At 41.8% G+C, this 15,724-nt stretch overlaps 1 protein-coding gene across 2 annotated transcripts in view; it reads right to left on the reverse strand.

Moving 5' to 3' along the window:
• Positions 1-606: 606 nt before the first annotated feature.
• The window catches only part of TLR5 (toll like receptor 5), a 218,926-nt gene continuing 203,808 nt past the window's right edge, over positions 607-15,724 (reverse strand). For both annotated transcript variants that reach the window (XM_069608620.1, XM_069608621.1), the window contains exon 2: positions 607-9,886. In XM_069608620.1, the coding sequence (XP_069464721.1) occupies positions 7,267-9,886 (2,620 nt within the window). In that variant the 3' untranslated portion in view covers positions 607-7,266. The remainder of the gene's footprint in view (positions 9,887-15,724) is intronic.

Genomic DNA, 15,724 nt, shown 5'->3' on the forward strand with positions numbered 1-15,724 from the left:
AAAAGGTAAAGACTATTAGTGACACGCTATTACATTTTTCGGTGATGATGTGTACTAAATTATAATATTTAATTTGTAATGCTAAAAATGTATGCATATAAAAAAGACAAAACTGTTAGTTTTACCAATGCTATTAACGCTAACTAAAGCACTGTGTTTGGGAGCTCCAGATGAAGACCTCATATAGAATATTGATACCTATGGAGAAGAGGTGGACTTCATTCTATCAGTGAATTTTGGATGAACCACACAAATAATGAGAGTTATGAGACTATCCCCTAAGCAAGTCACTTACCGTAAATCATTTCTTCATGTACGAGGGCACAACATTCACCTTCACAAAACATCTGAGCCATACTTTGGGCACAGAAAGCTCCTACTGGGAACATACACATTCCCATCTGTAGCTAGACAGTCAGAAGATGGGAGATTATTCCTACTCAAAATCGCATACCTCCATCATTCCTACCTGCAAATAAAACTGTTGGAGCATGAAAAGTACAGTTACAGCTGCCTGTGGAAGCATAGAAATAACATGGAAATCGCCACCTTGTTCCTTGGGAAATGAATTGCAATTATTCCCTTACAAATTGGAAAAAACAAAGATTTTCTTTCACAGCTTTTATTTAGAAATAGGTATCTCTGAACATGCCTTTTCACTCTGAATGGAGAAAAACACATTAAACGCACATTTATATAGGGATATATTAAATAAACAAACAATAGAAAAATACATTGCAACAAAACTTGATGGATGTTCAGAAACACCCTTCCTTTATTACATACGGTAACACAAAAACACATTGCACTATCCTGTTTCTAAAACATAGTTCCTTCAAAATGTTTCTACAGTCCACTTGAAATATGTTTCCTAATCTACAACTGTGACCTCCTGCTACAGAGGCATATAGGTACGGATGTTATCGAGGGCTGATGAACCTCTGGCACTATCTGATTATTTCTGAAGATGCATCAGAACATAGCTTATTGAATCAAGCCCATGTGCACGGTATGCTGCCTTACTGCAGGCCCTTATCCTTCTATGCCGCTACATGAAGATGCCACTGTTGCTCCAGTTAGGAAAGAGAAATTCATTTCTGCAGTTACTGTATTTACAGAAATAACTAATAGTCCAAAGTGCTGAAAGAAATGAAGAAATATTAAAAGGACAAGCACAAAAAGTGAAGGAAATTGAAAGAACATTTACTTAAAAAAATGATGAGTGCTAAAAACAACAGATACTTTTGTATGGTATAGTGTTTTAATGTATGTTTTAAATAATATGAAGTTTTTTTAAAGTATTTTTTTAATATAGCACACAGAGGGAATCCAGTTTTTGAATCACAGCTATGGAATAAAAGTTGAGAGTATTTGGAAACACAATTGCTGTCATTTAAGTCGCATTTGGATGACAAATGTTTTATGCGTACATTGAAATTGTGTGACCATTAGTGTAATTGTGTAGTTTTTTTTTCTCATCAACTTGTTTTAAATTATTGTATGTTATGTCTTCATTTTTCATTTTGTCCTTTTTTCATTTCTTCCTTTTCACATACCTTGAATGAAAGAGCTTTCAGTAAACATCAGGAGGTTTGATGTCACCTTTTGGCAGCCGGCCTGCCTATTTCCACACTGGATTCTATAACTAAGCCTTTGATAATCATTTCTTTCCTTAACAGAGAATATTGACCAAAGATTTTCTCTACTGCATATCAACATGAGTGATATAGCAAATCGGTTGGCAGCTTGAGTGATGGTGGTTCTTCATTTGGCAGCTCAGAACCTACATACCTGCATAAAGCTACTGCTAAAGAACAATCATTTTGTAAAAAGAGCGCAACACACAATACCGTAACACACAAATCTCTGAAGGAATGCCACTGGTATCTGCAGTGCTTTATAGACTAAGTACACATGACAAAACAGAATGTACAATCATTTCTTGCCAACATTACTTTGGTAATGTTACTGAGGTATATATTTAGTTAACAATATAGAACACTGTTTTACACACATTTATTTTACATTGTTCTGCGTACAGATAAGGAGTTCCACCATAAAAGAGTTCCTTATAGCACTACATGTCACCTACTTTTCACTTCGGAGCACTAGGGGTTACAATGGCAATTCTACTCCTTTGAGGGTACTTCAAAGCCATCCGGACAAGATGTGGGTGCTACCATCTTTGTAGCCGGTTCTTAGACAGAGGCCCTTTGAAAAGGGTCCTTTTTCTGTTCTCTATGTAAGTTGGGATTTGTATAAAACGCTAACTGCTTGTGCCTCCAAGAATTTGGTGGAAGAGATGTTCGGAGGTAGAAAGGGGTTCATAATATGAGATTTTGTGGGAGAGTAAAGCCTTGGGAGACAACCTTTCCGAGCAGACATCTCTTCAGGGCTATCAGGAGCTCAGGAATCTCTTGGTCAGAGAATGGCCAGTTGCCCGGAGCCTGGGGGCAGCTACAGAAGCCAGAGCAGCATATATTCCTAAGAGGACGGTATATTCTTGGCAGTCTGTAGTTTCTGAGAGGCTTTGACCGGTATCAGGTAATAAAATCATGTCAAAAATACTGCCGGTAAAAAATGCTGTGGTTGGACCCGGTAAAGGTGTACCCCATTATACAATTTAAGGGGAGTGGGGGTTGCAGGGGTGTCCGCCGCTCCTCTTAAATGGCATAAAGGGTCCAAGGGTTGCGGGGGTGTTCCACGCATCCTTTACATGATTGTGGCGGCAAAACCAATGCATTTTAAGCCGCAATATTTTGTATACACAGCCATTTTTGCCGGGATTTTAAGACATGGAACCCTTTGACCTTATACTGGACAAAAATCACCTGTAGAGATGGCCATGCACCCATAAAGCAAAGAGTCACATTTATTGAAATTCCTTGTTTTCTAAATGGCCCAGCTACGCACTTTATTTACAAATGGCAAGCACTGTATAGAGACATGCAGAGCAGACAGAATTGATCAGGGGACCAACAAGTGTCAACAGGACACTCCTTTTCAATGGGACACACACCGGCACAGCACCCTCAGACAGACTCAAACTTATCTTATAGGGGGACAGACTTATACATATTCTGACAGCTCAAAGGACACCCCTATGCTCCTGGTATAAGACTGCTTTCTTTGGTATCCTTTGAACTAGTTTTTGGCCTCTGGAAATCAAGCATTTTTGCGGAGAGGTGCCTTTCAATCAAGAAACAACAGACTACAGGTATTCGGATACGCTTCCAAAAGGTTGAGCAGAGATAGCATTAAAATGTCTTCCGGGAATGGATGTCCCCCCAAAAATACGTTGCCCTCAGGTCTCCAGGACTGGGGGGCAGGGGAGCAGTGAAGGGCTTACTGCCACTCTCCCTTCAAGTAAGCACATACAAGGCCACTTTTTAGTGTGCATATATAAATATAAACACACACAAACTCTGTAGTTAAGATTTCTTGACACTTTACATAGGAAAATGCATAATATTGCTTATGCTGCAGCTAATAGTACTGGTTGTGTATCCGCATTGATTGCTCTTTATTCCATTTTTATGCAGTGAGAGGTCCATGTCCTTACATCTACTTCATTTGCATCGTTTTCAAATGGTGAGAAGTCCCCCTCTCCTTTTTGAATTTTTGTACCCTTTTTTTTTTTTTTACATTTTTGTTTCAGGAGGAAACCTGATGTAATTGCAGTAGCTACAAATGCAGAAGGTGGAAATGCATAGATATGTAATGGCATGTCACTGCCGTTGACTTTTTATATTTGTATCCCTGCAAGGGCCGGTTTTACAAGTGGAGGCTATACAGTTTGAAAGGTGGTGTGTACAACATGACATGTTGTGCAACAGGAATACCATCAGAGACGGCTCATCCATAATGGGCGACAGGGTGGCGATACATCCATTTTGGGCAAGCCGAAAAGAAAGCCCTGTGAAAACACTAAACGCTCTCTCAGCTGCATCAAGCAGCCAAGGGAGCGCTCCTGGGCTGGCTTGGACTATCAAAGGGAACTTGGTTTCACTCCGACATTTCGTACCCCAGTGTGTATGTCCAATGGGTCATGCAAGGCCATGGATGTTTTGCTTCCCCAGATTTGTAGGATCCATTGGGGATGCAAGCTGGGTTACTGCAGCTCTGAATGTGTGCAGCGAGTGCTCCTGCACTTCCCAGCACACTCAGAGCTTCTGGAGCATACTCAAGGGGGCGAGACAGCTCTCACATGCATGTGCGGGAGCCAGAAAGCTCTCCCTACTTCCTAGTTCCTGTTCATGTTGCTGTGGAGATGGAGAGCTGGGGAGCTGTCACAGGATCATTTAAAGCCACATGAAACACTAGTGGCTAGAGTAGACTGCATTGCTGTTACCAGTCTGGTTACATGTTCTGGTCCTGATAGGGCATTTTTTACTGGGCATCCAGGTTAAAGCTAGACTGGCTTACATTGCTGCAGCCAGTTTGGTTATGTCTTTTGACTCTGGCATATAATTCTTTTCTGGGCAATGTTAAAACAAACATTATTAATGTTAAGCGGCAGGACTGGATTGTATTATTGTAGCCACTCCAGTTACATTTTCTTACTGTGGCACTGGCCTATCATTTTTTACTGATCATAATAGTAATTGTTGTTATTTTGCTAGAACTGCTGCATCGGGGCTGGTTGTGTTTTCTTCCTGTGGCATGGCATTTTTTACTGGGCATTGAAGGGTAAACTAAACATGGTGAGCGTTGTTACTGGTCTACATTGGTGCAGCTAGTCTGTATGCATTTTCTAACTGCGCATGCTCTTATATGGTAATTATGGCATTTAATGGTGCTGTCTGTATGGACCTGTATGGGCACAGGCAGCAGTAAAATATGTTTTATACTGGGATATGCTGTGGGCAAAGTCGTTATGAAAATGAGTTGGAAAATGCTCTTTGCGCTATTGGTGACTTGCATCTATTGGGTTTTTTCATGTGTTATGCTACACCAAATGCAAACTGTGTGTATTTTGACCCAATTTTTCACAGAGAGTGTGCCGTAAAATGCATACTTTTAACCTGTTATTTTCCACATTTTCTTGGGGGTAGATCCCACCCCCTGAGCCCTAGCTTCATTGGTTTGGGCTCCCTTGCTACGCTTATGCATTTCTATGGGAAAGATTTACGCCACTCCAATTAAAGAATTCACCGGCTGCCACTGAATACTTCAGTGTTCACTAGTAGTGCTGATAGATGTTACGATTTGTGTGGTATTTGCATTATCTTACAGTATCATGTTTCTGTAGCTATGGATTTCAATGTAAAGAAACAGTGATTTTACACCATACATTCAAGAATGTGACACCAGTGTTTGGAGTTGGCCAGTTTAGCTGCAACTCTATAATAAATATTTAGAGACACATGATACATATTTTGTGTGATGAATGGACAGTAGCTATTGAAGGCTTTAATCGTGGCTCACATTGTTAAGTAACACAACGATAGTATGTTTGTTAGATTTCGTCCAGCCTGATCAGCTTGCCTAAGAGTTCCATCTTCAAGTCATGTTTTTAGCACTTCACACATTTCTAAAATCCAGCAAGACGTCCCTTAACTGCTAATCTGCGATCATATGTGTAGGGGAGGAACTGCAGTAAATGACACACTACGCCACAGCTTCACAGCACTCACTTACGAGTGCATTGTTTACAGGAGAGTATCATTTTCATGAGTACATTGATTTGAGTGCATTGTGTGTTAGTCATAGTGTGCGCATGGTGTGAGTTTGTGTTCAGTGCTTGTTGTGTGTGCTTATTTTGCTGAATAGAACTCCACACATGATCTTTCGCGTGCACTGTTTTGAGTGCATTGTTGTCATGAGTGTATTGTTTGAGTATTTTGTTTTGAGCTCAGTTTTCTTGGTTATGATGTGCTCATGATCCCGGCTTCTTTGAGAGGCACGGTATGCATGTATATAGTGGTATGTGTTGCGCACATTTTATTCAGAATGTGTTGTGAGCGTAATAGCAGTGTTGGCCATGGGCTGCTCATGTTGTTGGCTTGCATTTAGAGCCTGCTATTGTGCTAAATTATACCCCAGACATTCTTTACAAGTGTATTATTCCGAGTACAATGTTTTATCTGTTTTGTTTAGAATGAGGGAGTAGGAGTGAGGGAGGAGTTGGTGTGTTTGTGTTTGTGTGTTTCTGTGTGGTGTGGATTGTTCACTGCGACCTACTAGCGTGTGAGTCGTGCTGTGTAGTTTACATTTCGTGGCATATTTTTAATATTGTGTTCTGCGTCCAGTCCTACTGTGTGTGGAGTGCAGTGGAACCTTTTGATTTCGTTGTATATTTTTCATTTCATGATATATTTTTTATTTTGTGTTGTTCCTCTAGCTCTACTCCATGCTGGGTACTTTTCATACCATTGGATATTTTTTATTTAGTTTTGACCCCCTCCTGTCTTGCTGTGCATGTAGGGATCTATAGATAGATTTCTTGTTCTGAAAAAGTGAATATCTCGAGTTTGGCTGCTCTGATTTTGAAAGAAGATGTCTCAAAAAACGAAGCAGATCATTTTTAGGCATGCGCCCCGAAAACATGATTTTTTAAGCTCTATGGAAATCTCAATGCAAAAAACATGTTTTTGGCATGAATGTTCCAATAGGGCTGGATCTGTTTCATGCCAAACATGGTGAACCTTCTTGGACTAGAACAGTTACATAGAGAACCATTTATGCATTTTCCTATGTAGAGCCTCGTGGTACTTTAACTATAGTCGCACAACTGTGTCTCTATAATTATGTTTACATACATATATCCACATATATATATTATATAAAAATAGAATAAAAGCCATCTCATATACGAATTCAAATGATCATCCTTCCCTTATAGCAACATAGCATAGTGAGCTCAAACTCACTGACTAATATTGTAATATGGGGAAGGGGTAATAGTGTTTAAAATGGCCTGTTAAAATATACCAGGTCCCAGTGTGTGTCCATAAGATTGGAGGTCGTGTGTTCCATTTCTAGTTTCCCAATGAAGGTGTGGGCTATGGAGTTTCACCATTACACAGGATGCAGAAGTCAATGTCCTTAAATTAACATGTTTGTTTTAAAAACAAAACATTGCTTGGAATGCAAACCTAAATTAGTGCATATGTTAGACACAGCATCTCCTATCATTCCAGTATTGCAATGTTTAAAAGTATGACACTGTATGCAGTGCATCAAGTAACGTTCAAGTGAGAATACATGGCCGTAACATCTTAATAAATGACGCAACATTGAGATAGACAAGGAAAGGGTTTTCCATTAGGATATAGTTGCTATATTTTGCAATTCCAATGTGTTCATTTCTTTTGGCGGATTTGGTTTCTTCTTTTCTACTACCTGTTCTTTAAGTATTTTTTTAGAAAGACTGTTCAAGAACCAATCAACGTCCTGGAGGTCTTCCGGCCACCTCAGATACTGTCGCCTTTGCACAAACGCTCTTATAGGTTTAAACTTGACCAGCTGGTACTGTGAAATGGCTCCCACTACTACCATGATGAGGACATCTTTCAGTTCCGTGTAGGACCGGCTCTGAGCAAAGTTGAATGCCTCCACGCACCACCCATCTCGCAGGAAATGTTTTGTCACAATGCAGATGGTCTTCTTGCTGTTCCAAATGGCATCTCGGATGTTGATGATGTGGTCTTCACCGGGAACAAAGTCTCGCTCCTCGAAGCACACCTTAAATCTGTTTCTTTCGCAATATTGCGAATCCAGGTTTTTGAGCAAAGCATTTTGGACCCATTCAAAGTCTTTGCTGCTGTAGCAGAAATAGGCATCGTATCGACTTGCGTCGGCGTCCTCCACTTCTTGCTTTTGGTCAATCAATAGGAAGTCGACAATGCTTTTGTACAATACAAATGTGTATCCTCGAAAGTGCGTGTAAATAATAACGGATGTTATAAAAATTATAAGGGTCACTAATGTGAAGAGAAACAGTGAAAGCATCAGGTGCTCCAGGTTATCTGCTTCGCAATCGTCTGTCACAATCTTATGGAGGGGTACCTCCTGCATAGTGCTTGGAAAAACACAGTAAATGTCATTTCTGGAGCCAAGCAGCGTCACATTGGTGTTATTTAACCACAGAATCAGGCTCACCAGTGAACAGTCACAGACAAACCTGTTATTTGTTATATCCAGTCGACTCAAGGAGTTAAAAAGGCTTGGTTCTGGAGCGATCAGCTGGTTTCTGGACAAATCAACGGTCGCAAGGCCCTCTGGAAAAATATGATTAGGCAGATACATGAGGCTGTTGGATGAGAGGTTGAGTCTTACCAATGACGTAAGACCGACAAATATATCTTCAGGAAGAGCCCTGAGGTAATTGTTATCTAGGTGAAGAACTTGAAGCATAGACAAGGCTCTGAACACATCCAGACATGCTCCAGAATTCCAGACTAACTGTAGAAAATTGCTTCCAAGGTCAAGGTACTCAAGTCTATTGCTGTTTTGGACAGTGTGCCACTTGTAACAGTAAGAAAAATGATTTTGCCTCATAATTATATGAGTAACTAATGTATCTTCAGAAGAAAGAAGGACGTACAGGTTTCCCAAGTTTGCGAGCCTGTTTCCTGACAAATCAAGGAAAGAGGTGTTAATGCTGTCTGTTATGGCTGACAGACGGTTGTTTCCCACTAATACGTACGGTACAAAGGGCATCGTAAGACAAAAATAAAGGGATTTCAAAGCATTGTCCTGCAGATTTACCAAATTCAATTTTGTTAGGCGTTGGAAGGCATTGTCCATGATAGCCCCAATGTGGTTATGCTCCAGGTAAATTTCTTTCACGTTCAGAAGTCCATCGAACGTAAAATCATAAATCTCACCCAAAAGGTTATACGTCAAGTTGAGGGTCTCAAGGGCATTGAGGCCATAGAAGGCTGCCCATTGTATTGCATTTATCTTATTACTTGCTAAGATCAATTGTTGCAAATGGCTAAGATTTGCAAACACCTTCGGATTAAGTGAGAAAATAAAGCCGTTGGATAGATCTAATGTTTTCAAGTCACTTTCCCCTAAGCCTGCAAATGTATCGCTGTCAGGGTCTTTGATATGGCGGTAGCCAAACCTTGCACCCATTGTGTGATGATTGAATTTCAGCTGCACAAATTGGGTCCCCCTGACAGCCTTACAAAAGTTTTGGGTCTTACTAACGTCAAACCCATTCGAAGAAACCGCCAGGGTGTTGAAGATGATATTTCTGAACGGATTTCCACAATTTTCCGAGTCCATGGTGTAGTCACGATACAGGTGATTATCTGAGAGATCCAATAGCCAGAATGTTTTCCTCTGGAAACTGTGCAGGTCTCCTTCGCAAACAGTGGCAATGCTGTTAAGTTTCAGGATCAGCGTGTGAAAGTTATGAAGGTAGTAAAATAATGGGTTGGGTTTTAGATGCTTTATTTGGTTTCCAGAGAGATCCAGGTATTGCAAGGACATTAAGTCTCGAAAATAGTCGTTTTCCAGAATCGACCCATCAAGATGATTATAGTACAACGCAAGCTTCTTTAAACTGAGCAAGCCAGTAAAGGCGCTGGGGTCCAGTAGCAGTATTATGTTGCCCCCCAGATCCAACAAAAGAAGATTTGGTAGATTCCTGAATGCGTCTTTTCTCACAATTAAACGATTAGTACGCTGCGAACCGATGTCCAACTCAAGTAGCTTTTCCAAAGGTGGGAACGACGTAGCGTTGACTTCCAAGATGTAGTTCAAACTTAAACTGAATGTTTCTGTATCCTCGGGTACAAGTGGAATATAGGTGAGGTTGCATGATAAATAAAATGCAATTTTGTTTACGGACGCACAGAAGGGATATTGGCTTTGGGTAGACGTCACTAGCGCGGCTCCAAATAGAATTGTAAATCGATGTAACATTATGTTCCTGGGGGAAAAGGAGAAAAAGGGAACACATTATACATCACGACATAGGTTTTTAAAAGACACATTGAAATATTAAATCGCTGCTACCATTTTCAACCTATTTAGATTATGGATTCTTTGGTTGGGCTCTCTGGGGTAGGTGTAGGAATAATTGCTAAATTGTATAATGTTCTAATGCATGTTTTAAAAGCGAAGGGCACAGGCGTTAGTCCTGGATTCACAAAGGGGCCTGCGCAGTTCTCAAGAGCGGGCCACGTGGTGCATTAACTGTGCAGCTTGATGTGTATGTATGCAGAAGCCGAAGCAGGGAACGTGCCTGTCTGCTCTCTATGTTCTTTCCCGGATTTGACAGCACCGGAAGCGAAAGCTTTCCTAGGGCAGCCGGCCTACCCTCCTAACACTGCCTGACCACAGTGCGACTATCCCACACAGCAGGGACCTGAAGGGATGCCTGTGGCACTGGGTAGAGCAGAACTCTGGGTGCACAATGAATAACCACAGGCCCAAATAGAGACTCGTACATAGAGTGCACAGGTTGTGCGCACCGTGCACAGATACACACAACCTCCTGTGAATTTGAAATATAAACGTAACAAAACAGTATTATTTCCTAATACATCTTTGCAGTGAGTGTGTACATTTATGTGATGAAAACATCGTACGGAGGTTCAGCACTACAGATACGCAGCACATTGGCCACCTTACTCCCTAAAAATAGGCAAATTACTTCCAACAAAAAAAAAATAGAAAGGGAAAGTGCTGCCAGCAAACAAAGCAGAACATGGGTGCATGGGAGCCTGACCCTTGCCCCTACCCACGCAGCTCCACGGATATGCATTCATGAGTAGGGCAGTGGCACAGGAAGGGTCTGAAGGGGACTCCTAATGTTTACGAATTACTAGTTGCAAAGAAATGTGAATTACAAAAAGGTATCGCTTTAATGTTGTATTTTCTATGAATACATGCATTGTTTGATGTCTTTGTCAATTCTTAAAATGCTATAAAATGTTGAGTTAAAAAAAAGTACACTTTTTTTTTTGTAAAGGTATCGCTTTTAGGTATCTATTTTAGTAGTACAATGTATATTGCAATAAAAAAGATAGTTGTCATGTGTCCTAGTGTGCTTGGTTCTCCAGAATTTCATTAAAGAACAATGGGATTTGGCTCAAGAGGACACTTGTTTTAATTCAAAATTCCATATCGTTCATGTAAGGCCTTCACTCAAAGCACAAGCAAAATAGATATTTAGGAAAACCTGTAGAGCTTTCTGGGACATGCTACTGCCATAATTGGGCCTTTGACACAACATGCCATCTTGTTGTGGCCAATTGGACAACCCTCTCCACCTTATTTCCCTAGAGGCCTTCAGCCTACAGCGCGTTGTGACCATACCCATGGTGAAAGATGCTATACAAATGACGAATTGAAAAGAAATGAAATGTTCCTAGTTTGCAATGCTTCTGTGAACAAGTGGCCGCAGGTGGGGTACTAGAACCCAAATGTAAGAGCGTGGATATCACCTCGGCGGTCCATAAGTCTCATCCCACTCTTATCAAACACCCAGACATTCCCCCTAGATAAGGCGGTTTCAGACTACAGTGTCCAAACTCAAATGTTTTAAAATGGACACACTAAACTGCCAAGTCTTCCATTGCACCGTCACAGCGCCCTCCCCTTTGCAATCTCTCATCCCGACCTTTAAGGACAAGAAACATCGAAGAGTTTTCACCCACCACTTTTTAAAAGAACGCTGCAAACCGCTTATAACTTTAAACAATACGAAATCACACCTGTAGAATATGGCAATGCCATCTTCAGCCCAAAGACAAATCATTTTGCTTCCAGACTCACTAATAACAGCAATCGACACAGAAATGTATTCAAAGTCATCTGCGAAGCACCAATCCTCACCTGCTAAGAATTCCACCAATTTCTAGCCTCAAACATGGTATTCTTCCATTCACATTGTCAACTTACATCTCCAGAGGTCAAGTGAAATGACTTTGACATTTTCCCAGTACATTTTGTGCAGCGTGAGGACATGTCTATTTGGACTCCGCTGCCAGTGACCTTCTCGCTGCATCTGTTATCTTCAGTTCAAAGGAGCCCATCGTTATGCAAGTTGGTGGAGAAAAACATTGCCCTGTTAGGCAACAGCACCTGACCGAATTTCCCCGGATTGGCTGGTGAGGAATGGAAAAATTGAGTACACCTCCACTTTACCTCTGTTAGGCTGATAATGTTGGGCTGAGTTAGTTACAGACCCTGCTCAACTTTGAATGCACGGTGGGGTTAGAGAATTGCACTCACACCCTAAGTTTTGATTGATTGATCCGAAGAACTATTTCCTTTGATAACCTGGGTATCACTGATCAGCCCCTGGCTTGGTTGACCTCTTTCCTCTCTGATCGACCCTCCCAGGTCCAACTTGGGTCCTTCCTCTCCTCTATCTCCCTCTATACCTGTGGTGTTCCCTAGGGGTCTAACCTCTCTCCCTGGCTTTTCAACAAATACCTAGCACTTCTTGCCCACCGCATTGCTGCTCTCTACCCCAACTTTCAGTGCTATGTGGACAGCCCTCAGCTCATTTTCAGGCTCCCTACCGCCACCTTTTCTCCTTCTCTCATCTCTGACTGTCTGTCCGCTATCCAGGAGTGGTGTGCCGCCAATGATCTCTGCCTTAATGCCAGTAAGACTGAGATTCTCCTCATCAGCACACCTGCTCCCTCCTTCCCTGTCGCTCTCTGGCCGGCCTCTCTTGACCCTCTTCCTTCTCCCACATGTGAGGCTAAATACTTTGGGGTCATTTTTGACTGCACTCCCTTCTTCTCTACCTCACATCTCTGGCATCTCTAAGAAGTCACACTATCAGTTGTGCCTCCTCAGAGGTATTCTTCCTTTCCTCTCCTTCCCCCAGAAGCTCACTGTCTCCAGAGCTCTTGTTCTCTCTATGCTGGATAACTGCAACAGTCTCTTTCTAAATCTGCCTGTTTCTACTCTACGCCCTCTGCAACTCATCCAGAACAGGACTGCAAGACTTGTCCTTGGCCTCAAACCCAGGAATTGTATCTCTCCAGGACTGAAATCTCTGCACTGGCTGCCATTGGCTGCAAGGATTAACTTCAAAACCCTCTGCATTTTCCACAAGGCCTTTGGGGGCATGGGGCCTCAATACCTCCAACTCTCTCTTCCTGAATATATTCCTTCTCGAGCTCTATGCTCATCTGCCTCCAACTCCCTCAGGGTCAGTCACTTCTCCAAGCAACAAGTTGGTGGTAGATCTCTTTCTTCAGCTGGGGCCTCCCTCTGGAACAGCCTCCCTGCCACCCTGAAACTTGAGGAGAACCATCTCCAGTTCCGGAAGCACTTCAAGACCTTCCTCCTTGCTTCTGCTTTCTCTCCTACACTCCCCTGCTGAACTCCTGACTGAAGCTGCACCGGTCACCTGGATACCCTTTGATCGCGGGCCCAGGGCCTTACCTGCCAGCTGCACACCTGCACTGCCGTTTCTGTATCCCTACAGTCCCCACCAGCTCTTGACACTTGATGTCTGCACTAACTCCTGCACTTGCCACTAGCTGGCCGCACTTTTACCTATTGCTTTATTTATTTTATTTATCCTTTCCTGTTGATCCTATGTATTGCACTGCTCGCTCCCCCCACACTTACCCTCTCCCCCATCCCCTGCACTTGCGCAATCTCATTGTCACCTGGCCGAGTAAGACCGTTCTCTTTGTCTTCCCTCTGTTCCCCCTCCCTTGCCTCGTCACGCCTTGAAACACTTGTGTATAGGCGCGTTATGAATATCATATCATATCATTACAAATGGCGAAAATTAAGGATGCAAGCATTTTGATCAATCCAACTACCCATGTTTAGAAACAAAACATTTTTATGAATTTCCTATTCGTACATTATACTAAATCGAACACTACTTTAAAAAACCACTCGGTTTAGTGGGTGAATGCATGCAGGCCAAAACACTTGCTGTCTCCACTAACCATTGGCAAGTGGTCATTCTCTGGTATTGCAGCAATTCTATCCGTGCATCTAAGTTTGGAGGCTGTGTGAGTGAGTATATACGCACATATACATGTATACAAACATTTAATGTTAGGCTGAATATTGTTAGCAACAAAACGAGCCCCAATCACAGGGTCAATCATGCACATTAGTTATTCGAGTCTACAACCCTTTTATCAGAGACATATTTGTCAAATATAAAGATCTGAGGCCATTCTTACGTTCCCAAAAAGGATCTATGATTGTTTGCAACGCAGGCTGGAACCCTCACTAGTGTTATTTGTCCACTTCCCCTTTCACTTAGATGCATTTATTTCCGAAGAATACAATTTAAATGGCTATTCTAGGTTTTGATAATGTGGTTCGCTCAGTAAGAAAAAGGTAACGTTCTTATTATGACTAAAATATTTACTGCCAGGGATCATTGGATAGGTGCATAGTACAATTGAAAAAAGAGTCACTTTACGAGTACAGCTAAATATTTTCCTATTCTTATTGGTTTCAATAGCTGTTTTAGGAAGAAAACATGGCCGACCCCACCTCCCCCCAAGATATCCTTATTTTCACAGGTCGTGCAGCGGTCAGCAACAGCTCTGGTGGCTGGGGCATATGTGTACCTGAAAACACAACTCTAACCCACACAAAAAGAGAAAAAGATACATACACAGTGAGAAAAAGATAAACAGTGAGAGAGAGGACAGGGATAGAGAGAGTGCAAGAGAGAGAACCAGCTGGTTCTTTAGATCTAAAATGCTCCCAACACCAGCTCCAAGTGGCTTAGTGCTCATACAGTTGTCACATAGCATGGCCCTTGATTATGAAAGCTATAATTATATATATAAAGAACTTCTCTCCAAGGTGCAAAACATTTGTTTCCAGTGGTTTCCTGAAATGCCCATATATGTCTTTGTGCTGCAAATGGGGTGGCAGACACCATTCCATAAGATGGTCGCTCTGAATTCAAACATTGAAGGTTGCAACTCAGGGGGCATGTCTTCCTCACATAAAGAGTCCCCAACAGTCTGTCAGGGACATCATATTTAGAGTTAAAGGGCACGAGATAACAAAGGGCCTGCTGTGTGAGGCACCAGATCTTAAATTCCACTATGTATTTCGCTGACCACAAATTCTGACTTTACAGAATTAAAGAGGCATGGGAATGGGGTTTCAGATAGAACGGTATTCTGCCCACAACTGCATCAGAACTTTGTACAGCAGACCTGCCTAGGCAGCATTAATTCCCAAAATCCAGATGGGATGAAATCACTTCCCAGAATAGGACTCTATTATGATCAGTGTAAATGTACAGAGACAGGTCCTTTAATAGGGGAAGAAAGGGAATCCTGCCAATTGTTTCCAATTGATTGAGCTGGTTTTCCCTGAAAAAAGTGTGACCCATCATGATCACAAAGATTTTGTCATCACAAAGAGACAAAAAAGCATTTTATAAGAAATGCACGTTTACAGTCAATTACCCTGGTTAAACCATATGTGGCAGCACCCTCTCACCCCTGTATCAGGAACCAACCCCAATGGCCATGTCCAACGTGTAGCATGCACATGAAAAAGGAACTTCAGATCAGACTCGTATGTTATGAACATGCATAACTCGCATACGAGTGTGTGACACTGTCATAAGAAGCATTATATGTCTATGATATGAACAGTTCTAGCCTCCAAGCCATGCCACATCAGCCGGTAGTGACACATGAAACATTCCTTTTAACTTTGAGAGAGATATATTTCACAAATGTGCATTCCGACAATTGATTTTGCCAAACTTCTCTTCTCAACCACAATTGAAATATACAGACCA

The sequence above is a fragment of the Ambystoma mexicanum genome, chromosome 4q (genome assembly GCF_040938575.1).
Source record: "Ambystoma mexicanum isolate Mex_15411 chromosome 4q, UKY_AmexF1_1, whole genome shotgun sequence".
Taxonomy (NCBI): domain Eukaryota; kingdom Metazoa; phylum Chordata; class Amphibia; order Caudata; family Ambystomatidae; genus Ambystoma; species Ambystoma mexicanum.